The following is a 26308-nucleotide window of genomic DNA, read 5'->3' as shown; positions in this document are numbered from 1 at the left end:
TATATTATTTTTAGGATTCTACTGGCTGTATTTGATTAAATTCTCTCTTCGTCTGGCCCTTGTAGTTTAGCTTCCTCACTCTCCCTGGGCTTTCCTGAAGACTCTAGATCTGTGTGCCCAATACGGTCTGTGGCTGTTTAAATTTAAATTAATTAGAAATAAATAACATAAAAATTCACTTCCTTAGTAGCACTAGCCACAGTTCAAGTGAGCAGTAGCCTCATGTGGCTAGTGGCTCACGGAAAATTCTATTAGGCGGTACTGGTCTAGCACTTTTAAGACAGATTTCAAGCTACAGCCTGAAAGACAGAAAGGTGTTAACTTGAATTGAAATCTCTTTGTGGGCAGAGTGTTTTGTATTTTTTCTATTTCCAAAATTCCTAACTTGGTGCTAAGTTTGTCCAACTCGATATGTGTTTGCTTATTCATACCAGTTATCAAGAATGAAATAGAATTTGTAATTTTTCCTTAAGGAAATTTTGCATTTATCACAAAGATTTCAACGATAAAGTATGTTTCAATATCTAGAGATAGCACAAATAAATTTAAAAATTTAAATGCAGTCATCTGCATTTAAGAAGTTCGGTATGAAATTAGGGAATACATTTTTCCTGAACATAGGTCTTAAAATTATATGCTAGCATTCAGGCACCTCAAGCAGTGCATAAGAACAAAACTTATGTACAGCATAGTCTCAGATTATAAAGAAAAGTAATAAGTAATTTTTAAAACTTTAACGTATAAAAATAGCAGAAACTTCCAAATGATGATTTGATTTGGATCAATGAATTTACTGTTGGGAATGCCATAGGTTTAATATTTATTTTTAGGTTTTTTTGAAAGCTGGTAAGTAGGCCATGGTTATGTAAGAATCTCCTGCCTGAATTTGATGTTAAATATCTTCATACATTTGTAGATGAATAACCTAGGTTTTTCCCCCTCATGGTATTGCACTGCTGGGTGTTAAAATATCCTGTTCTCATCGTAAACCTATTCTTTAAGAGAACCATCACATTAGGTTTTGGCATTACTGTTCACAAGAAAAAGATGTCTTGTTTAATTGTGCTAAACCTTTTCTTTATGTCTTTCTCTTCTCTGTGTGTGTGTGTGTGTGTGTGTGTACAGAGCAAGATTTGAACTTCTCTGTTCTCCACTTTTTAATAAATGTATTGAAGCAATCAGAGAACTCTTAGAACAAAGTGGATTTACAGCAGATGATATCAACAAGGTAATACTTTTATATTTTTCTTATTTATGTGAGGAGTAGTTTCAGACTTGGAATTTAGGAAATATAGCCCCTTAGTACTGAAAGAATATTTTTATGAATTTAAATATTTTCTGAGCTTGTGTTAATGAGTAAGGAAAATTGGTTAAATTTTGATAAATGGCTCTTGTGAGATATATGTATATCAGTTTTATAGCAAAAAAAAATAGTTCTTTTTCAGTATATTTTTTAATATGTAAGCAAAGACTGACAGGTATTTGAATGTTTACTATGTGCCAAGCCCTGTATCTAAGTATTTTCCATGGATGAACTCGTTGAATACTCACCAGCAACTCTGAGCTAGGCGCTGTTATTTATCCTCATTTTATGAGTGAAGGCACTGAGGTACAGAGAGATGGATAACTTCCTGGAGGCAATGATGTGCTAGTGATAGAGCCAGGATTTAACTCAGTGTAGTTCCCGAGTCTGCTCTTAACCAGTACACTATATTGCTTCTCTCTGCTTGCAGAAGAATATATTTTGAAACTTTCAAAAACATTCAAATTTTTGATGTTTTCCTTTTTCCCCAAGATTGTTTCTACTCATTTAACACATATATACATTTTTTCATTTTCATTATTAAAATGATAATAAGTATTCATATAAGAAAATACCCAAAGGCAACCACTGTTATATTTTGGATTATTTCTAACTAATCTAATTTGTATGTACAATTTTGAATTTTATTTTCTTTATGTAATGTTATAACCAATTCCTTTCCCCATATTACTGCATAGTCTTCATAAACACAATTTTAAATAGATTCTTAATATTCTAGAAAAGGAAGATCACCATAGATTATTTCATTGTTCTATTGTGAGCACCTAGGTTGGGTCTCCCCATCCCCACCTCCCGGAAAAGTGATACCCATCTTTGAACATCGGTTGTCACCATATTTAGGATTACTTCTCAGGATAGATTCTCATGGTAAAATTATTGAGTTAAAGAGTATAAATAGCTTAAGATTGTTTTTACCTTCAGTTACTTACCAAAAGAGTTGAAATAACAAATACTCCTATCACCAGTACCTAAGAATATACATTTTACCTTACTGACTCTGAGTTATATCACTTAAAGATAAATTTTCCATTGAACAACTAAAAAAGATAGGTTTTTACTTTATATTTTATTGATTACTAGAGGAATATTTTTCAAATGTTTACTTAACTTTGTATTTCCTTGTGTGTAAATATTTTATTTCATATTCTTTGCCTATTTAATCATTTAAATCTTAGTATTTTTAAAGAAATTTATTTGTGCAAATGCTTTATGTAGTTAGAATAGTAACTGTCATTTACTGCAGTCTTCTTCTGAGGCGTGTAGTTAACTGTTTAATTTTGGTCCTGTTAGGGAGGAAGGTATTTGACATACAGAAGTTTCATTTATTTGTCTATTTAAATCTATTGATCCGTTACTCTGATTTCTTCAACTGCTTCTAAGTTTATTAATTCCCTCTTTGTTCAGATGTATGACAAATATTTAATACTATTTTCTTTTAATTTATAGTTTGAAGGTTTTCATATTTTAACTATTTTGAGATATGCTGTATGATGGAAGTCATTTTTTTGTTTTTTGGGGTTTTCTTTGCAATTTAGTTCAGTAAGTATTGTTTTGAACACTTATAATATGCCAGGCATTGTGCAAGGTGCCTGGGGACTAGGGGTGGGGTATGGAGAATAAGACATGCGGTCTAGTGGCGGCCAGGCAGTGGTGGGAAGGGAGTGCGCTCAGAGACAGACCCACCTGAATCTGGAGGCTCACGGTGCCGATAGTTCCAGAGTGGGCAGATCACTTAAGTTCCTGAGCCTTACTTGCCTCTTCTTATTAGAAGGGTGGTAATACTTACCTAATAAGTAGGTATTATAAGTGTAACTTATTCTGTAGGGTGGTTATGAGGGTTAAATGAAATATCGTGTGTGGCATATTGTAGGTGATCAATTAATGCAAGTTCTCTTCCCTTGTTAACTGGTCATAGAGCCTGGCATTTAGATATCACAGGTGGTACAATTCTCAGTTGCTTGAACTGAGGTCGAATACATTCTTAGGATTAAGAATGTTGTTAAAGATTCACTCTCCAGGTATTTCTAAAATATAGGCCTTTGAGAATTTAAAAATATAGTTGTCTCTTTAGTTCGTTGACCTTGCTGCAGTAACAAACAACCCCCAGATCTCAGTGGTTTTCTACAGTAAACAGTTTTTTCTCACTTCTGTTTCATACGGGCAGCAGAAGATGGCCGTAGGTCTACTGCTGTGGCTCTTTTCTTCGTGCTTCTCAGTCTTTGACTCTGGCTAAAAGAGCGGCTGTCTGGGACATGCAGTTTTCAGGGCAGGAAAAAGAGAGGAAGAGAACTTGCAGCATATGCACGGCTTCTAAAGCTGCTGCTCAGACAGGGTACTTCTCTGTATTCACATTCCGCTGGCCAAAGCTACACACATGGCCAGGCCTGACAATGGGGCCCAGAAGTCGACTCCACCTACAGAGAGGGCTTGCAAAGTCAGGGTAATGGCGGTGGGCGGGGATGTGTAATCCCCTTACGGGAAAGGGGGAGGGGATGATTGGGCTTTACGTGCATTAAAACAATTAATCCGCACAGTAACACCATGAGGTAGGCACTGTTATCTCCACTTTTGGATAAGGAAACTGAAAGGCTTCTGAATGGGTTAGTATTTGCTTAAAGCCATAAGGCTGACATGTAAGTGATAAAGCTAGGGTTGGAGCTCAGGCAGTCAGTCTGCCTGTATAACCCATGCTCCTTCTTTACTCTTAGGCCCATTGCCTTCGTCATTTTACTATCTGGAAGTCTGGTCTTAGAAGTATTTGGTTTTTCAAGAAGGAATCTCTGATCTCTTGGCTTGAGAAGGACATGTCTAGTTTCTGGCCTTCTGAGAGCAGGGAGCTTCAGGGTTCCCACTCTTTAATATGCAGACTTTCCCTTATTCTGCTTATTCTCAGCACCATGCCCCACTCCTGCCCCCTGCTGTACCTTTGTACCCAAGTCTTCTAACTCAGTGGTCCAAACCTCAGTCTCTGAGTTTGGGAGAAGGTGCTGGTGGCCACCTGTCTGGGGTAGAGGAGGGTCTTGGGGGTCCAGGCACTCTGTATGTGTGCTGTCTACCAGTCATCCTGCTTCGACTTCTGTGCTTCACCCTCCCCTTCTGCGGTGCTTGGTGCTTCCAAGTCGAGAGCGTGCTCTGGGATTCTATGAGTCAAACCACCTTGCTTTCTCTTTGGTTATTTCAGGCTTCATCTGCTATAAGACAATTACCTCTCTCCTTTTCAGCTTCCAAAATTTGTTGACATCTCGAACTCAAGATCTCTCTTCCATTTATTTTGCCCTGTACATTTGTATCTTACATCTCTTTACTGTCAGTTTAGTGGGCTTATGGAGGAGTACATAGATACATTGATGTGGTTAATCCCTCCATTTTAACCAAGCTCCCAGACTCTACATCTGCAGTTTTAATAGCTGCATAGTATTTCACTGGATTGATGTACCATAATTTATAAAACCAATTCTTTATGTCGGTTGTGTAGGTTATTCTGGTGTTTAAACAGCAGTCTTTGTGGCTTTATGAACATCCTTAATTTCCTTAGAATAAAATTGGGGAGTAAAATCCAAAATTTTAAGATTTTTAATATTTGTTACCAAATTGCTCAAGAAACAATTTACTTTCTGAGTAGGTGTAAACCTTCATTATTAACATTACAATTTAAATTTAAAAATTCTCTTTATTCATACTTTGTTTTTCAGAGAGCTTTGGAATTATTTTTTCGATTTCTTACATAAAATCCCATTGTGATTTTGGTACAGTTGCATTAAGCCTATAAAATAATTTGGGATGATGTAGTAACTTTACAATATTTTATTTCCTTAACCCTAAAGTTGGTCTCTCTCCCTGTTCAAATCTTCTTTAATACTTTCTTGAATTATGTGTTTTCTTAGTATTTACCATTAAATTATTGCTATGTGTGCTATAGGATTTATAGCTATTGTGAATGAGATGTTTATGCTTTTATTTTCCAATTTGTTTTTGCTAATAAATGGAATACTTACTGATTTTGCTTATTTATCTTATATTTTGCCACTTTATGAACTCTTGGTATTAATACTTTTTCATGGGGTCTTCTGAATTTCCTAGGCATACGTTCAAATTCATTTACTAATTAATCCACAACTAATTATTGAGCACACCTATTCTGTGCCAAGCAGGTTGTGGGCACTTGGGATACAGCAGTAAATATAATGACATCTTTGCATTCATAGAACTTATATTCTAGTCGGGATCTTCAGGTAATATGTAAACAAACAGATAAAGAAAATAATGCCCAGCTATGATAACTATTATGAAGAATAATAAAGCAGGATAAGGGCATAACTAGTGACAAAGGGTGATTTTTCATGTAAGATTCCCATCTAAGAAGGTGACTTTTCATCAGAGAGAGACCTGAATGAAGTGAAGGAATAAGCCATGTGAATTTCTGCTGGTTTTCCAGGGAGAGGGAACAGTGAGGTAGGAGCAAGCTTGGTATATTTAAGGGGCAGCAGTGAAGGTTGTGGGTAGATTGAGTGGACCAAGGAGAGAGTGGTAAGAGGAAGTAGGGACCAGATCACAGTGTAGGTGACTGGCTGCAGTATAAAGAGTGCACTGCAGTTGGACATATGAGACTGGATTTTAGGAGAGAGGTCTGGGCTGGAGGTACACATCTGTCAGCACCTATATGCTACTTGGAGCCATGAATGGATGAAATCACCTACAGAGTAATAGAACCACAATAGAGAAGAGACCCCTTGACGGGGCCCAGGGACTCTGGACATGTACAAGCCAAAAGGGCTTCTAGCATAGGGGATTTAGAAATAGCTGGAGAGGAAAGACAAGAACCAGAAAGACAAGTAAAACTGTCTCCATAAGGGAGGGAAAGATAACTGTCCCGTAATGCTGGAGGGCCAGTCAGATGAGGCCTGAGGATTGACCACTGGGCTTGGCAATGTGCAAATGACTGCTCAGAGCAAGTTCAGTGGCATTGTGGAGATAAACACCTCACTGGAGTGAGTTTGATATAGAATAGGAGATGAGACCCTGGACACAGTCTGTGTAGATAACTCTTGAGTGCTGCTGTAAGGGCAGCAGGAACATGGGGTGGTAGCTGGAGTTGTGATTGTTGGGATGGGGTCATATCTGTGAGTGCTGATACTTTTATCTCTCAAATGTGTGTCCCTCTTTATTTATATATATTTATATATATAGGGGAGTATTATTAGTCTTTTACCAACAAATAGGGTTACTGGTAATTGATTTGAAATAGATTCTCTTTATCATGTTGAGCATTTCCTTTTTTCCTATTTTTAAAGGACTTTCGATATTAAATAGGTGTTGAGTCTTTACAAATGTGTTTTTGGGCACCTGCAAGACAATCTTAGGGTTTTCTTTATATTTAGTCTTAAAGTTATGTGATAAATTGTCGATAATTTCCTAATTTGGAACTATCATTGTATTCCTGAAATAGACCTTATTTGGTTATGAGGAACTATTTTTTTAATAGATTACTTAATTTCCTGTGATAATTTATCATTTTCACATTATTTATGCTAAGTTAGCAGGAAGTGTTAGATGCCCTATTTCAGGCTTCTCTACCTTATCCATATTATCTGAACAAAATAACCCCTTTTAACATCAAACACTTAAAAGGAGAATAGTCCTGTTTTTTGGTTGCATTGGTCTAAAGAAGAGCCTTCACTGCTTGCCTCCAAATCATTCTGTCATCCCTGGATGATGAGTTGTCAGTGGCTTCTCCTGGATCATTGCTTATCAGTAGGTCCCCAAGGCTTCTATTTAGGGAGAGTCAGAGGCCTATGGTTGAGTCTCAAGCATCATCCGAATAAGGAGCATATTGTAAGCTGGAGCCACAGCTCAGTCCTTTTCTAATCTTTCCTCTCCCCACCTCCCTTCTTCTTCTGTTCACACAGCATGACCTGCCCCTTAACAGTCGGCCTCTTCTGAGGTCATACCTTCATAAGCAGAAGGGCTCTCTCTCTCTCTCTCTCTCTCTCTCTCTCTCTCTCTCTCCCTCTCCCTCTCCCTCTCCCTCTCTCTCTCCCTCTCTCCCTCTCTCCCTCTCTCCCCTCTCCCCTCTCCCCTCTCAGACACGTTTAAAGAAATAGGGGATTTAATCCTGTTTTTGGCTCAAGCGCTTGAACTTACTTAGAATCACAAAATATCACAGTATATCTAATTCATTTACTCAGCACAATACCTTCTAAACCAAAACATCCAGTACTTTAACTTTCCTTTATTCCAAGGTAACATAATCATACATGATGTATTTCAGGAAATGGGCTAATATTACCTACCTTTTCTTCATGGCCCAAGGCTCAGTGTGAGAGATTACACACTCAAGTAGTTGTAGGGGTCAGGCGTGAAGGTGAGTAAAGTGAGGTATAGGAAAAAACAGCTGTCAGAAAATACCAAACTGAACTGGGTATAAAATACAAATATCTGATAGTAGAGGTTATATTTTAAATTCCAACTTGAAAAAAATAGCAAATGGACAAACAGAAATATTTAATAATGAATGTTTCTTTCACAACTAATTTCTTCTTCAGATATGGAACCTGAAACACCTTCTCTCCTGCTCCACAGTGTCAGTGTGAGATCTTATATTTCAAGTTGTTAGGTTTGGCATAGAATCCAGCTTTAAATCCTTTAACTAGGAGTAATATTTAATTTTTTTCATTTTCATCATGAAAAATATCTACTCACAAAATAGATTCTTCTGAACAAGGATGGAACCTTTGCACAGTGGTTTTTTAATGTATATTTAGCATGACTACTCCGTAGATATATGTATAGAATTCTGAAATCAGCCTTCAACTCCATAATGTGGGAATATGGTTTTAAGTTCACAATTTCATATTCATAAATTAAGTTCAACATAAGAAAGTGTGCCAACTCCCTTGCGAAGTGGGTTATCCTATTCATTTCTCTAGGAATGAGCAAACCAAATCCTTTACCGGGACAGAAGAATTAGTAGTGTTTATATGGAATATAATGTCACTCAGAAAGACAGCGTTTGATCCATCATATCTGAAATACTGATGCTAGGATTTTTTCCACAATTGATATGAAAAAAGTCAATTTCTTTTCACATATTCAAAAATATATGTATATTTTGAACACTACACCACAATTAAGCTGCCTAGCAACCGTGTAGTACAGCAGATTCACTGTACCATACCATTCTTCAAAAAAGAAATATGTTCCCTACCATTTTTCTTGAAACACACAGTCTTCTGGGTTTTTCTTTCATTCTCCTACTAGACTGACAGATGGATTAGAGAGTTTGAAGAGCTTCACATTGAGCTCTTTGCTGTAAAAAAGAAAGCAAGAGCACAAATGTGATTATAAGTGGCTGGTGACCACTAGCTGGTGTGAAGGCCACAGGAGGTAGCAGGGGCCTGCCACATGCAGACAGGAGCTGTCCTAGTCCACAAGGGACAGCTGCTGCCCACCTGCTGAGTACTACCTTTCACAGATGCAGGCCAGGGCTGTTGGAGCCTTTAATTTTTTAAGAGACTCTTAAAATAGGGACTTTCAATAAAAGCTTTTAATGTTTAAACATTAGTAACTCTAATTCAGAACTTTTTAAAAGACAGTGTGGAGAGATAAAACATATCTTGCCTGATAAAATTTTCAAGTTCCTGCTTTGCAACCTCTGGTCCAGAGGGTTTTATTTTATTGGTGTTAGTTTTTATTGTTTTGTTCCTGGGCTATCAGGTGTTCATAAAATAAATTTAATACCTGTTCATCTTTTTAAGTGTTCTAGATTAAGTACATAATGCATGGATATTCTTTGTTCCTCAAGAATTCTAAAGAATTTACTTGTAAATGCATTTTGTCTGAAACAAATTTTTGAAGTGTTTTTATAACTTTCATAGTAGCTTCAATTTTGAATTTGATATTTTATAGACCTATCTCAATGATTTCTTACATTTTTAACATACAACTTTGCGTGATATTCTTATAGTTTTTAATTTTATGAATCTTTTGATACTATAATTTAGAGGTATAAAGAAGTTATTTAAATTAAAACTGGTCGGGGCCGGCCCTGTGGGATAATATTTAAGTCTGGCACACTCTGCTTCAGCAGCCCAGGTTCACAAGTTCAGATCCTGGGCTTGGACCTACACCACTCGTCGAGCCATGTTGTGGCGGTGACCCACATACAAAATAGAGAAAGATTGGCACAGATGTTAGCTCAGGGCTAATCTTCCTCAAGCAAGAAAAAAGAGGAAGATTGACAACAGATGTTAGCTCAGAGTGAATCATCCTCACCAAAAAAAAAAAAAAAAGGCTGGCCAATTTCTCTTGCTCTCTTTTTATTTATATTTTTTCTTTTTGAGTCTGTTTTTTTCTTCCATTTGGCAGATATTTCTTTTATTTATTGCTCTAACTCCTGCCACTACTGCCCCCAAAATCTTTCTTAGATTTTTTTCAAGTCTTGTTTTTCTCTTTCCTAATTAGTTTATTTCTAATTTTCTCTTTAGTTCTTCCAGCCTTTTTAAGACACTTTCATTGTTCTAAATTCTTATATTGAAGCTAATTCATTTATTTCATTTAATTTTTTCCCTAATAAAAAAATTAACTACAGTTTTACTTAATAACTGATTTTATTCCACAAGCTTTGATAGATTTTTTTTTCAGAATAATCTGTAATTTTTATTTTTCTCTTTTGTTTAGATTCATGTTAATACCCAAGTAATTAAGGTGGTTTGATTTTTTTAACAGCATTTTTATTTTATGAAATTACTGTGAAAATTATGTTTGAAAAGCCCTTGGTAAGGATGGTTATTAACATTTGAAATATATATTTTCTATTAAAATGTAAGTTTGTTAAGAAATCTCATACTACAGACTAGATGTTTAAAGAATTTATTTTTATTTATTTATTTTTTTATGCCTATGTTACTATCAATGAGCACACCCATGAACACAAGGTTATTTTATGTTGTTGTTGTTGTTCTTGTTGTTGTGAGGAAGATCAGCCCTGAGCTAACATCCATGCTAATCCTCCTCTTTTTCCTGAGGAAGACCGGCTCTGAGCTAACATCTATTGCCAATCCTCCTCCTTTTTTCCCCAAAGCCCCAGTAGATAGTTGTATGTCATAGTTGCACATCCTTCTAGTTGCTGCATGTAGGACGCGGCCTCAGCATGGCCGGAGAAGCGGTGCGTCGGTGCGAGCCCGGAGTCCGAACCCAGGCCGCCAGTAGCGGAGCGCGCGCACTTAACCGTTAAGCCACGGGGCCAGCCCTAAAGAATTTATTTAAATTAAAACTTGCTGGTTACTGTCAGCATTAATAGTAACACACTATTAGTACTTTTTACCTTTTAAATGAAAATACCAAAAGCCGAGATTTTCCAGGGTATTTTTTTTTTTTTTGCATAGCACCACTTATTGCTTATTAATAAAGCTTTTTGATGTTCAGTGTGAGTAATTTGAAAAGACATATTCTACATTTTTATCCTGGTAGTATTTACTTGGGATCGTGAAATTTTAGAGAAGACTTTTCTTTTTACTTACCTCCAAAACAGACCTTTTGGGGAACTTTGCCAAGGTAAACCTGCTTTTCTTTTTTTACTTTGTATCCCTTAGCTGATGTTCCTCATGCCCTCACCTGAACATTAATATGTTACCCCTGGTCAGTTCACACCTAGTGTCACAGAGGCCTAGGTTTCATCAGGTGATCCTCTTTACTACACTGAGCTCTGAGAACATCCATAAAGAAACTGTGAAATAAAAAGTGATTATTGATGATTTCCCTTCTTGTGCTACCTGTTTTTTCAATATTCTGAATACCTGTGAAGTTATAAGTATTAGATGAATGAAGTGTTAGTATGAATTAATGAGGAACTTAAGGTATTTATAGAGGAACAATTTTATTTTATTCAGCTATATTGAAGTATGATTGGCAAATAAAATTGTAAGATATTTGAAGTGTACCACATGAGATTTGATACCCATGTACATTGTGAAAGGATTCCCACCATCGAGTTAATTAATACATCTGTCACCTCACATATTTACCTTTGGGGTGGGGGGTGCAGTGAAAACACTTAAGTTCTACTGTCTTAGCAAATCTCAGTTATACAATACAGTATTATCACCTGTAGTCACCATGCTGTACATTAGATCCTCAGATCTTATTCATCTTATAACTGAAAGTTTGTTCCCTTTTACCAACCTCTCCCTACCCCCACCACCCCAGCCCCGGCAGCTACTTTTCTGTTCTCTGTTTCTATGAGTTTGACTTTTTTTTTTTAGATTCCACATATAAGTGATATCTTGCAATATTTGTCTTTGTCTGGCTTATTTCACTTAAAATAATGCCCTCTAGGTTCATTCATGTTGTTGGAAATGGCAGGATTTCCTTCTTTTTTAAGGCTGAATAAAATTGCATTGTATATCTATTCCACACTTTCTTAATCCATTCATCCATCGACAGATGCTTAGGATGTTTCCATACCTTGGCTGTTGTGAATAACGCTGCAATGAACGTGAGAGTACAAATATCTCTTTGAAAGTGATTTCCTTTCCTTGTTTCCTTTGGTTATATACTCAGAAGTGGGATTGCTAGATCCTATGGTAGTTCTGTTTTTAATTTCTTGAGGAACCTTCATATTATTTTTCATAGTGGCTGTACCAGTTTATGTTCCCAGTAGTGTACAAGGGTTCCCTTTTTTCTACATCCTTGCCAACATTTGTTATCTCTTGTCTTTTTAATAGGCGTCCTGACAGATGCAATGTGATAACCATGGTGTGATTTTGATTTGCATTTCCCTAATGATTAGTAGTGATGTTGAGCACCTTTTCATGTACCTGTCGGCCACTTGTATGTCTTCTTTGGAAAAATGTGTATTCAGGTCCTTTCCCCATGTTTAATTGGGTTATTTGGTTTTTTGCTACTGAATTTATGAGTTCCTTGTATATTTTGTATATTAACTTTTCGGATATATGGTTTGCAAATGTATTCTCTCCTTCCAAAGGTTGCCTGTTCATTTTGATGATTTCCTTTGCTGTGCAGAAGCTTTTTAGTTTGATATAGTCCCACATTTTCATTTTTGCTTTTGTTGCCTTTGCTTTGGGTGTCAAATCCAAAAAATTTTTGCCAAGACCAGTGTCAAGGAGCGTACCTCCTTTGTTTTCTTCTAGGAGTTTTACAGTTTCAGGTCTTTCTTCAAGTCTCTAATCCATTTTGAATTGATTTTTGTGTATGGTGTAAGATAGTGGTCCAGTTTCATTCTTTTGCATGTGGATATTCAGTTTTCTCCACACTATTTATTAAAGAGACTCTCCTCTCCCAATTGTATATTCTTGGCTCCTTTGTTCAAAATTAATTGGCCATATATGCATGGGTTTATTTCTGGGCTCTCTATTCTGTTTCATTGATCTTTGTGGCTGTTTTTCTGCCAACACCAAACTGCTTTGATTACTATAGCTTGTAATATAGTTTGAAATCAGGAAGTGTGATGCCCCCAGCTTTGTTTTTCTTTCTCAAGATTGCTTTGGCTATTCAAGGTCTTTTGTGGTTCCATACGAATTTTGGGATTGTTTTTTCTATTTCTGTGAAAAATGCCATTGGAATTTTGATAGAGATTACATTGAATCTGTAGATGGCTTTGGATAGTATGAACATTTTAATATTAATTCTTCCAATCCATGAGCATGGAGTATCTTTCCATGTATTTGTGTCGTCTTCAATTTCTTTCATCACTGTCTTACAGTTTTCAGTGCACAGATCTTTCACCTCCTTGGTTAAATTTAGATCTAAGTATTTTATTCTTTTCGATGCTATTGTAAATGGGATTGTTTTCTTAATTTCTCTTTCCAGTAATTCATTGTCAGTGTATAGAAAGTAATTTAAAGTAATTTTTGATAGATATGATCTTACTATTGCCATTTGGTTAATTATTTTCTGCCTATTTTGTAGTTCATTTGTTCTTTTCTTCTTCTCTTGCTCTCTTTCTTTGTGATTTGATGATTTTCTGTAGTGGTATGCTTTGATTCCTTTCATTTTTTTTTTTTTCTGTAAGGAAGATCAGCCCTGAGCTAACATCTGATGCCAATCCTCTTTTTTTTTTTTTTTTTTTTTTTGTTGAGGAAGATTAGCCCTGAGCTAACATCTGTGCCCATCTTCCTCTACTTTATATGGGACGCCACCACAGCATGGCTTGACAGGCGGTACATCGGTGTGCACCCGGGATCTGAACCTGCGAACCCCGGGGCAGCCGCAGCCGGCAGCACACACTTAACTGCTTGTGCCACTGGCTCTTGCTTTATTTTTTTGTGTATCTACTATAGGTTTTTGCTTTGTGGTTACCATGAGGCTTACATAAAACATCTTATAGTTATAATAGCCTATTTTAGGCTGATAACAAACTAACTTCTAACACATACAAAAGCTCTACATTTTTATACTCCCTTTCCCCGCATTTTATGTTTTTGGTGTCACAGTTTACATTTTTTTATATTATGTATCTATTAACAAATTAATTTAGTTATTTTTAATGCCTTTGTCTTTTATCTTTTATACTAGAGTTATAAGTGATTTACCCACCACCATTACAATATTAGTGTATTCTGAATTTAACTATATATTTACCTTTACCAGTGAGTTTTATACTTTCATATGTTTTCATGTTATTAATTAGCATCCTTTTGTTTCAACTTAAGAACTCCCTTTAACATTTCTTGTAAAGCCAGTCTAGTGGTGATGAACTCCTTTAGCTTTTGTTTGTGGGGAAAACACTTTCTCTCTCCTTCAATTCTGAAGGACAGCTTTGCTGAGTAAAGTATTCTTGGCTGACAGTTTTTTTCTTTCAGCAGTTTGAATATCTCTCATCTGGCTTACAAGATTTCTGTTGAAATATCTGCTTATAGTCTTATGGGGGTTCCCTTGTATGTAACAAGTTGCTTTTCTCTTGGTTCTCTTAAGGTTCTCTCTTTGTCTTTAACTTTTGACAATTTAATTATAATGTGTCTCAGTGTGGGTCTCTTTAGATTCATCTTGCTTGGTACTTTTTTCGGCTGTCTGGATCTGTATGTCTGTTTTTTCCCCAGGTTAGGGAAGTCTTCAGCCATCATTTTGTTGATTAAGTTTTCTGCCCCTTTCTCTCTTCTCCCTCTGGGAGCCCTATGATGTGAATATTGGCCTACTTGACGGTGTCCCATATGTCCCTTAACCTGTCTTCACTGTTTTTCATTCTTTTTTTCTTTTTGCTTCTCTGATTGGATGAATTCCACTGCCTTGTCATCAAGTGCACTGATCCTTTCTTCTACCCGATGTAGTCTGCTGTTGAACCCCTCTATTAAAATTTTCAGGTCAATTCTTATATTCTTCAGCTCTATGATTTATATTTAGTACTTTTTTTTGTTTTCTGTCTCTTGAAATTTTCAGTTTGTTCATGCGTTGTTCTCCTGACCTCAGTGAGCATCTTTATGACTGTTATTTTGAACTCATTTGGGTAAATCACTTGCCTCCATTTCATTAAAATTGGTTTCTGGAGATTTGTCTTGTTCTTTTGTTTGGAGCATATTCCCTTCTTTCTCCATTTATCTTGACTCTCTGTTGGTTTCTGCACATGAGATACAATAGCCATCTCTTCCAGTCTTGTCAGAGTGGTCTTGTGTGGGACATGAACCTCATCGGTCAGCCCAAGCCAAGCTCCTGTGATTGGCCAAGACACTGTCTTTGTTCTTAGTGGCTCCCCGTAGTTGAGAGTTTGCCAAGACCCATCAGTGTCCCTAAGGAGAAGGTCGCGGTCAGCACCTAGATGCAGGCTGATCTACTGGACCCTCAGGCAGCAGCTGAGAAGGTATGCAGCCAAACCCCTTCTAGGGAAGAAACTGTGAGATAGGCTTTTTTGCCTGTCTCTCCACACTGAGCCCAGGTATACGGCCACAGGGGCTTCTAAATGTACCATTCTTCTAAATGTACCCGTTTAGAAACAGCTTCTTTGTTTACTATAGTTTGTGGGACTTGTAAATGCGAGCCCTGTCAGCCGTCAGAGCAAGGTGATTTGGGTGCCTGAACCTCGGATGGCAGCCGAAAAGTGGGGGCACTAGATAAGTGGACAAGCTCATAAAGGAGCAATTTTATATGAAGTTCTTCGGAGACAACAGATTTAATTAGATGGTATCAAGAGCTTAAAATGTAGTTTTGTAAAACATCTTTTTCCTCAAGAAAATTATTGTTCTTTCATGGTGAAGAGAAAAATCTGTGGCATAGTTTTCACATAGAGAGTTTGCCATATTTATTTTGTCACAAAAATGCTCTAAGATTTATGTACACATTTCTTTTAGGAATGTTGGAACAGTACAAAACATTAGTATATTTCCTATTCAAATAAATATTTATGATTTAGCCTTATATGCCCAGTATTACTCATGAGCCACATATATATTGTATTTTGTAATATTTGTGTTTGTAATTTTTATATTTGTATTTGTAATATTTGCTATATTGTATTTTCTGATATGTAGTGAGATCTCCTTATTTTAAATTTTGCTGGTATGAGTAAAGAATATGTCAAATATTTACAATATAATAAATATCTATTTATATATATTTATATGGTAAGTATAACATAAAATAGTATGTTAAAATGAGGTTTTTTATGTTTTACCATTACATGTGATGAAGATAGCTCAGCCTATTACACTTAATTTTGAGAAACAACCATTGTTCTAAAAGTAAAAAACTGAACGTTATTTTTATTTTCTAGGTTGTCCTTTGTGGAGGGTCTTCTCGAATCCCAAGGCTACAACAGCTGATTAAAGATCTTTTCCCAGCTGTCGAGCTTCTAAATTCTATCCCTCCTGATGAAGTTATCCCTATTGGTGCAGCTATAGAAGCAGGAATTCTTATTGGGAAAGAAAACCTTTTAGTGGAAGACTCTCTTAAGATAGAGTGTTCAGCCAAAGATATTTTAGTTAAGGTATCTTTAGCTTTTCTTTACTTTTCCTTAAAAGTAGTATAAATTTATTGCGACAAGTTTTCATATATGCCATGTTTTTACAATACAAGTTTGTATACTGGGGTAAAAATTTTAAATTTAGATTTAATGAATTTCTTATATTCCTTTAGTTAGTATTTATCTAACGTGTTAATTTCTTAATTAACTGTAATTTTAATCATAAGCTTCTAATACAGAGAGATGTCTCATTTATTTTTAAATAAAATGTGTTGGGATTAAGGATCATTTCTGTTTTCTTTTCTTTGCCTATCTGTAGTTTCCAGATTATCAACAAGTATTCCAGATTCCTATGTTTATAATAGGAGTGATTTTTTATGATTGTAATGATAAATATCAAAGCATATGCATATTTTTTCCTCCTTATTAGGGAGTCAATGAATCAGGAGCCAACAGTTTCACAGTACTGTTTCCATCAGGGACTCCTTTGCCAGCTCGAAGACAACACACATTACAAGCCCCTGGAAGTATATCTTCAGTATGCCTTGAACTCTATGAGTCTGAGGGGAAAAACTCTGCAAACAAGGAAAACAAGTTTGCACAGGTGAATATACAAAATTGGGTAATGAATTAGTCACATGAAACTGTTTAGCTTTTCTTCTGGATTAGAGTCAGTTTAATATCAATTAATATAAAATCTATATAGGACATCTAACACATTTTTATGGATTGATTACTTATTCATTTTTGAAAGAGAGAAGAAATTAGGAATTTTAATTTGAAAGAGTTACAGGAAAATAAAAACAAAATACAATTTGTATTTATACTGGTTCTCTTTGTGCTCTTAACCCTCCTTGTAAGGTAAGTGGCAGGGGAAATGACATTTTTTTTGTTTGCTAAATGCAGGTGCTGTACTAAGCAGTTTGCAAATATAATCTCAAAATGCTGTGAAATAAACATTATTATGTGCATTTTATAGATGATTAAGAAACAGGCTCATGTAGTCAAGACCTTGTTATTTTCTTGGTTGAGCTAAGGGTGATTTTACTCCTGTGCCCATGCTCTTGCCATTATACCATGCTGCCTCTGATACAGGATAAGTTTGCTTTTTCAAAATACCACATGCATATTTCATACTCTGTGGTCCTCTGCATCCTTTATAAAGTGAGGTGGAGTCATGTTATTTGCTTAGAAACATGCCCAAGAATTATAGTTACATTACAGCACACACACAAGGACGATAGAACTGTATTTACAGTAGGATATCATTTGTGTTTAAATAAAAAGATTGAGAGCATGAGTGTATGTAAGGGCAGTGGTGTTCGGGTAGGTGTGTATATATAGATATCCATGCATGGATACAGAAAGTTTCTATAGGTGTTTGAACTGTATTCAGAAAACTTAACAGCGGGTAGGTTTGAAGGTACTAAGAGGATTTTTTTTACTTTTTAACACTTTATACTGAATTTTTTATAAACAGCACAGGACATGAGCATGAATTACTTCTGTAGTAAAAATAGAACAAATATAGGTAACAGAAGAGAATGTGAGAATCTTTAGCTTTATACTTATTTTCTGATTTCAGCAGAAGAATAATGAAAACACGTACATACATAGCATGTCTGGGCTCCACCGCAGACTTAACATCTTAGAATCTACTGGAGCAGGGCTCCTTCAACTAGTCAAGTTTTCAAACGCTTCTCCAGATGTTTCTGGTGTGTGTTGTATTATAAGCCTTTTCCTGTGCACCAGATTTCTAAACTCAGATGGCAGTTTTAGTATTGCCTTCCCTTGTCTCTTTTGTACATTTAGTACCTTTTCTTTTCTCATACTACTCAGACTCTGCAGCTACTGTCGCTATATCCTAACTTGTCGATGCCAGAAGAGTTAGTCACATTATACTGAATATGGAAGAGAATATTTTAGAGATCTCATCTGTTATAACCTCCTGATTTGACAAATAAGTCAGCCACGGTTCTTAGTGCTTGCCTAAGGTCATAAAACCTGATATTGGCAAAATCTGAAAAGTCCCTTACAAACCTGGTTTGTTGGTATACCTTTCTTTAGGAAACCAAGGAATTTTATAGTAAATTCATTTAGTATCTCTTACTTACAAATGTAATCTTAGTTGTACAAAAAAATTTGCCACATGTTTCTTTTAAATAGGTTTTTCAAGTGTGTTTAAAATATTTGAATTTTTTTAAATATATATAGAAGCCTTACTAAAATATGATTTACATGTAAGTGGTAATGGCTTAATTACCAAAAAGAAAAGCAGTCTTTATTTTCTGAGACAAACTGTACTTTATAGAAACAATCACTTCAATGTAGGACATGACATTTAAGAGGGACAAATATATTAGTTATCTTATGTGCCCTCCTTCTAGAGGAGATATTTCCAGTTAAGAAAACTTAATCCTGTTCTCTGAATTCTGGTAAATGATAGGACAATTGAAAACTGCCCTATTTTAAAAGGTTTATTTCAGTAATATGTAAGAATTGGTCCATTGGAATAATTGGTGTATCAATTTATTAATATGTCAAAGTACTGAATCACCTTTGTATTATTTTTGTATAAACAGGTTGTTCTCCAGGATTTAGATAAAAAAGAAAATGGATTACGTGATATATTAGCTGTTCTTACTATGAAAAGGTACAAAATTAAACTACTTCTGATGTTAAGAAAATTCACTTTGAGACTTGCCCTTTTTTTTAGTTTATTAAGTCTGCACCCATTCATTGTAGGAAAATCATTTATTAAAAACTTACAAAGATTTTATCAGTTAATTACATTTTTTGCCCTGCAAAATTACTCTATTTTATAAAGAAAATTATATCTCAAGTCATTTGCATTCTGAATTTTTTATAAACTCTTTAATTATTTTGAGTGTAGTCAACCTAAAAGGCTGATCCATAAAAGTTTGAGATATAATTTGTATCAATTTTAAATATAGTTTTCTAAGGTTTACATAATTGATATTATTTGTCCTATGAAAGGATAAGTTTATTTCAATATTGGTACAGAAAATATCTAGGAAATAAATTACTAATTAAATCCAGCTATTATCATTTCTCTAACAATAGTCCATCCATAACACTATGTCTTGCAAGTAAATCATTTCCAAATTAACGTTAGGGACAATTCATCCCATAAACCATACTTAGCAAGAATATCAAATTCACTAAGGGTAGGTTTGCTTTGGCCTGGGCTTGAAAACGGCATGATGCATCTGGAGCTTGCATAGTGTCTTCCACTTCAGATCTTTATCATCATGGATTGTCAAGGAATACGACTTTGTCTCAGTGGTCTAGGAGGAAATTTTTAAGAACAACTACCTAATTATAGCATATGATACTAAATTTAAAGACACTGAAATTGTGTTTCTTAATATTCTTCTTTCAAAAATTAAAATATCCCTTGTTTATTCAAAGTCCTCAAGTAATTTCTTGAGGACTTTCTGTTTTTATAAAATAAGCTTATGAAGTGTTATTTGTTTTTTGTTTTTTTAGGGATGGATCCTTACATGTGACGTGCACAGACCAAGAGACTGGAAAATGTGAAGCCATCACTGTTGAGGTGGCATCGTAGTGTTTTAGGGAAACCATGAATTTTTTTGAACTAGAGTATCAACTTTTTGTTTACAAGTAATGTTTATATTAAAATACTTTTTGAATGACCTGTATAATCTTTGTTTCTATTAAACTACAATATATTGGTAAGTGTTGCAACTTTTTTTGTTTTCCATTTAAGATGAACCATTATTCTTGGGAAATATAAGGAACTTTTTCTGTCATGAAGCTATTTAGAATTAAATTGAGTGGAGTGAAGGAAATTTTACTGGAAAATTGATATTATGTTTTTAAAATTTTTTTGTTTCTATAACTTCTAATTTTAAGAAATCTTTTAATTCTTATTAGATAATTAAGAGAACAATTTAGAAGTTTGTGATATTAATTGAAAAAAAAGTGCAGAACCATGTGCAAAGTAAAATACCATTTTTGCTTAAAAGAAAAAAGTAAACTCAGACTCAACAATTGTGTGTAGGTATGCGTGTGACACACAGAAAAAAATCTAGAAGGCTAAACACCAAACTTTTTTTGTGTGGTAGAAATGTAGAGGAGGCGCTTTTACTTTTTCGTTTTACAATTTTGTTCAGTTTGATTTTTCCATCTAACAAACATGTTTTTATTTTGAAATTAAAAGTTTTTTTTTTTTTTTGAAGAGAGGGCTAGCCACATTCATTTCATCAGAGAACATTCACTAGTGCGTTGCAGTACTTAGTGGGTTGCTAATGAAAAAGCTTATTCTCTAAATAAAACAGGACAGCTAATCTGTCTGTACTGAGGGAAGAGCTGGAAGGTGAGCAGTACACATAAGACTCTGGATTTTATTACCAAGAGAGGATTGTCCATCGTTTCTCTCCTTGTTTCCCAGCAGTCTTGAGAAGAGGAAATATCTTTACTCGGTGGTAAAATTTAAAAACTGTGCTGTTTTATACCCTTTTGATTAAGGCTGAATACTTAGTTATTTCTTAGCATCTTTTCCTTGAGAAGGATCTTTTCCCTCTATTTCTTTGAAATAAAATAAATATATGTGTAAGCCATTAAGCATTTTCAGAAAATAGGAAAATACCAGCTGAACTAGTCGAACTACTAAGTCTAAATGCTTTCAGTTATGCTTTGGAAAAGTGCTTTAGGATTTTATTTTGTAGTTATTGTTACCTCCTTAAACTAGATCAGGAGTTGGCAAACTATGGCCATTGATGTCAGTTCTACCCCATACCTATTTTTGTAAATAAAATTTTATTAGAATATAGCCATGCTCAAAAATGTATTGTTTGTGGCTGTTTTCCCACTACATGGCAGAGATAGGTAGTTCTAACACTGTGTGGCCCACAAAGCTTAAAATATTTACTGTGTGGCCCTTTACAGAAAAAGTTTGTCGACCCCTGAAGTAAATTATTGAGACTCGTAGACTACATCATCATAAGGCTTTATTCAAGAGTTTTCTTCCAGATCTTTGTAATAATTTACTTATTTGACTGCTTTCTCCACTAAATTATTAAGCATTGTGAGAGCAGACTCTCAGTTCTGGTCACCATTATGTCCCAGCCCCTAGGACAATACCTGAACATAGGTGTTCAGTAAATGTCTGTTGAATAAGTGAATTACATGGAAGAAAACATAACAATGTCATCTTTGTATCCTACAGGACAATGGCCAGTAAGGATATCTTTTGCATATTTTATGGTTTGGTTAGAAACACAATAAAGAAGGAAAGAAATACCACCACTTCTGACTTCATTGGTCAGCTTTGCATGATTTTTTCCCCAAACATATCAAATTTCAAATTGTCATCAAAAGTGCTTTGTTGTGGGGCTGGCCCTGTGGCTGAGTGGTTATAGTTCTATGCCCTCCGCTTCTGCAGCCCGGGTTCGCAGGTTCGGATCCCGGGCACCGGCCTACATTGTTTACCAGCCATGCTGTGGTGGCATCCCACATGCAAAATAGAGGAAGATTGGCATAGGTGTTAGCTCAGGGCCACTCTTCCTCAAGCAAAAAAAGAGGAAGATTGGCAACCAATGTTCGCGCAGGGTGAATCTGCCTCAGAAAAAAGTGCTTTGTTGCCTAATGAAATATACTCCCAAATTTCCTTATATCTTCAGGTGACTAAGTTTTTTCCTTCTGAATTTGTGGAGCATTTGCCAATTAAATTTTCTAGGGTTTTTTTATTTTTTAAGGTGAAAATAGCTTTAACATTCTTCTGATTATAAAATGATACATGTTCATTATAAAATTAAAAAAGAAGAAAATATAAAACATCCTATAGTCTACCACCCAGAGTAACAACTGTTAAGATATTTTTGGTGAACATCTTGATAATCTTTTCATGCACTTGCCAGTTATCTTTGTAGTGTCACATATATATTTAAAAACTTCACTTTTACCAGCAAAAGCTTATATGAAATTGTAATTTTACCTGTTTACATGTCTGACATTGTCTGAAGGACAGAGCCAAATATAAAAATAGAAAGAAATGCCTATCTATAATACTGTGAAAGTCTTGGGAGGCCACAAAATATTTCATCACAAACTGAAAGCTTTTATCTGTGTAAGAGCTTTTAAAGATAAAAAAAAAAAAGTATCAGAGCACAAAACAAGTTCTATGGGAAAATGTCAGGATTTCTAAAATAACAATGAGTGACCATGTAACATTTATAACAATACTACTGTTTATTTCCTTTAAGTTATCTCATTTTTTAATTGTGATCTCACCACGGCTCCATGAGTAGTTGCAATATGTAGAGAGTAGTATGGTGTGTATTTTGTTCTAGATGTGGAAATAGATTCAGAGAAGTTAAATAATTTATCCAAAGTCTCACAGTAACTAAATGGTGAATTTTGAACTAATATTCAGATGCTTTTTTTGTAAACTTGTTTTCTTGATCACTTACTATTCTGAGCACATTTTGTGCATTATTTTAATTAAATGGAATAGGAGACTCTCCATGGACCTCCAGAAATCATGTTTTCAATGGTTTTTATGGAAAAAAATGGGGCGGGGGGGTGGAGGCATAATGCTGTATTGTCCCCTTGAGGACCCTGGTATGTGTCTCTCGGTGGCTTTTGATTTCCCTCTCCATTTAGAGCCAGGGTTTACCAAGATCCTCACCCTTTTTAGTCTCAAGACTCCTTTATACTCTTAAAAATTACCGTGAACCTGAAGAGCTTGTGTTTGTATTGGTTTTATATATATATATATATACGTATATATATATATACACGTTATTTACCATATAGAAATCAAAACCAAGAGATTTTTTAAATAATCGTTTTTAAATAACAAAAAACATTACCTGTTAACCTAAGTAACATTTTTATGAAAAATAACTTCAAAAACAAAAATTTAGTGGCAAGAGTGTTATTTTATGTTTTTTCAAATCTCTTTTAATACCTGGTTTAAGAAGATAGCTCTATTCTGGTATCTTCTTCATTCAATCTCTTGCAATATCCACATTGTATAACCTCTGGAAAACTTCACTGTATACTTGTGAGAGGAGAGTAAAGAAGGCAGATAGCATCTTGGTAGTATTATGAAAATAGTTTTGAAATTATGAGCCCCCTGAAGGGTCTCAGGGTCCCTGTACCATACTCTGTGAGTCACTGTTCTTGATAGTATACACAGTCATGCATGTTGAAGAGACAAGGCCTAATCTATCCCCTGGAATTAATGGGATTCAAGACTAGAAAAACAAAGGAAACAGTAGATTTACAGACGAGTCTAATACATTCATTCTGTAAATGTATACTGAAACTGATCAAGACCCAAATTAGGGTAACTGCAGATTTTGATAAGTGCATTTAAGGGTGCAAAGAAGAGAGAATGGAAGACGGGAGGTACCTACTTTAGATAGGGTGACCAGGAGAGGCCTCTGAAGAAGTGACATTTCAGCTGAGACCCGTAAAGGTAGCCATATGAAGAAAGCGAGGAGCATGTCCTCTGAACTAGGAAGTAATTGAGAGTTTCCTAAAGTTATTTATTTCCTTGCTTGTTACCTGCTCCTCCTGCTGGGATATAAGCTTTATGAGGTCAGGGTCTTTTTCTTTCTTGTCCCCTGTTATATTCCCAGCACCATGTACAGTGCCTCGCACATAGGAGATGCACAATCAAAGATTTCTGAATGAGTGAAAAAAGTCCTAGAGAAGAGTGAGCAAAGGGGAGGATGGCACAAAGGAAGGTTGGGGAGGCAGGGTTCCAGGTACAGAAGGCTGTATAGGCCGTTGGAAGGTTTGGATTTTATTCTAGGTACATTGGGAAGTATTGAGAACAGGAGAAGGACATGTTCCACTTTATGTTTTAAGGTCACTTTTCAGCTGTATGGGAAATGATTGGAGGGGAGCAGTAGTGGAAGTGAAACCAGGTAGGCTTTTTCAGGATTCCAGTTGAGAAATGACGGCCTGTGCTAAGGTGGTATTAGCAGTAGTGATGGAGAAAAGAGGCCAAATCAAGGTATATTTTGAACATAGAATTGACACAACTTGCTAATGGAATTAACTTAGAGAATCAGGAGAGGGTGAATCAAGATGACACCTAGATTTCCTTGTAGAACATATGAGTAGGTGGTGTGCCACTGTATTGAGATGAGAAAGTTTGTGGGGCATGCAGTGGAGAGGACCACATCTGGAGGCAAAAATGAAGGGTATTGTTAGGAGTATGTTCAATTTGAGATGTTTGTGCAACACCTAAGGGGATCTGTCAGCTAGGCACTGTGGATATTCAAGTCTGGAACTCAGGGCAGAGGTCAGGCAGGGCTGGAGACAAAACACAGAATCTTAAGCATAAAGATGATATTTAAATCCATGGGAATTGAGGCAGTCACTTAGGGAGAGAGCAGAAGAGAAACGTCTTGGGGCCAAGCCCTGAGGAACACCAGCATTTAGGTCAGATAGAGGAAGAGGAGCCAAAAAGGGGAGTCAAGAGTGGCCAAGGAGGTAGAAGGAAAACTGAGAAAGAAATTGAGTAAGGATGGATGCTCATGGGGTGCTGTTAGGATATCCAGGAGGGCGGTGAGTACATTTGGGGGGGCGGGGAGAGAAGCCCTGGGAAGGAGGTGAGGCTCTATCTAAGTCTTAAAGGGTCTGTAGGAGTAATCCTAGCAAAGATGGGGAAAAAGTAGGCATTTTGTAGGCAGAGAGAACAGGATTGACCGAAGTCCTGGGGACAGGAAATGGGTAATATTCGAGGAAGTGACGAATTAGAATAGGAGGAAATTATTAGCAATGAGGTTTGAGAAGTGGACAGGAACCACCATATCACAAAGGGCCTTCCGTGTGAAAGGGCTGGATAGGACCTTTATTCCTTATCATCAGGGTAATAAGATACTCATTATAGAAAATGCTTCAATATGTAAAAACTACAGATCAAAAAGGAAATCACTCCCCAGAGGTTTTATATTTGTCTTCCTATAGTACATTGTTTCTTACATAGTTGAAACTGTATTTTATAGATTTTTGTTGTTTGTTTTGCTTAACATATTAAACACTTCCCCAATACTAAAGCCTTCATAAACATTTTTTAATGGCTAGACAGTATTTCATAAGGGAATCAATTTAATGTTCTGTGTTTACTTCCAGTGTTTCAAATTTATACATGATGCTTTGAAATATTTTTGTAATTTTTTACATAAATTTCTTTTAAAAATCCTTGGTAGATATCAAAGGACTTTCAACTGAAGTTTTCGCAATTTCCTCTTCCAAGATTTCTGCTTTGGATTGTTGAGAACAGTCACCATGGATGCAGTGTGAAGACTGGATGGGGGCGGGGTGGGTGGAGACCAGTTAAGAGCTCCTGGAGTTGTCCTGGGGAGCGGACGTGGGCCTCACGCAGCCCTGCCACCAAGGTGTGGCCCCCGACCTCGAAGCATCGGGCACAGCCTGGGACCTCGTCAGAAATGCAGACCTCGGGTCCCAGCCCAGACCTACCTAATTCGAATGTGCATTTTAACAAGATCCCCAGATGATTCCTGTGCCCATTCACGTATGAGAAGCACTGATCTGGACCGGTGGTTTCAAACTGTGCTGCACACCAGAATCCCCTGGGGAGCTCTAAACCTCCGGTGCCCAGGTCACACCCCATACGCGTGACATCAGTCTCCGCGAGTGGGGCCAAAACACAAAACCTCTCCAAGTGATCCCAGCGCGCAGCCAGTGTTGAGAACCTGGGATCCAGGGGAGGAACGAGAAGGAAACGTAATGGTCAGTTGGGCTCAGGTGGCTGAGGAACAGGCCTGGGAGGGAAACGTACTCTGCACCATACAGCTCCGCTCTACGGTCTGAATTTTGTACAGTGTACACGGAGTGCCCGTGTAAAAGAACGAAAAGGCCCGCGGAGGCCTGATGTACGGCCCCCGAATGGCTCGCTGCGCGAGCCCGGCTGAGCGCCCCGCCCCCGCCCGTAGAGCCCGCCCCTCGGGGCCGCGCGCCGGGATGCGACGTGGGGCGCAGGCGCGCTCGCCGCCGCGGCCGGGGTCGGGCCCCGGTGACGTCAGGACGCCTCGCGGGTTCCAGCCCCGAGC

At 36.5% G+C, this 26308-nt stretch overlaps 1 protein-coding gene across 2 annotated transcripts in view; it reads left to right on the top strand.

Annotated features, from left to right (window-relative positions):
- The window catches only part of LOC101392675 (heat shock 70 kDa protein 14), a 36815-nt gene extending 16863 nt beyond the window's left edge, over nt 1-19952 (top strand). For both annotated transcript variants that reach the window (XM_004425350.3, XM_087420809.1), the window contains exons 10-14: nt 1126-1228; nt 16044-16256; nt 16663-16836; nt 18815-18885; nt 19743-19952. In XM_004425350.3, coding sequence (XP_004425407.1) covers nt 1126-1228; nt 16044-16256; nt 16663-16836; nt 18815-18885; nt 19743-19821 — 640 coding nt within the window. In that variant the 3' untranslated portion in view covers nt 19822-19952. The remainder of the gene's footprint in view (nt 1-1125; nt 1229-16043; nt 16257-16662; nt 16837-18814; nt 18886-19742) is intronic.
- Nucleotides 19953-26308: the final 6356 nt, after the last annotated feature.

The sequence above is a fragment of the Ceratotherium simum genome, chromosome 32 (assembly GCF_057802395.1).
Source record: "Ceratotherium simum simum isolate JZ-2026a chromosome 32, ASM5780239v1, whole genome shotgun sequence".
In the NCBI taxonomy this organism is placed as follows: domain Eukaryota; kingdom Metazoa; phylum Chordata; class Mammalia; order Perissodactyla; family Rhinocerotidae; genus Ceratotherium; species Ceratotherium simum.
The sequence above is the reverse complement of the archived record's forward strand: the minus strand, read 5'-3'. Positions and strand labels throughout refer to the sequence as shown.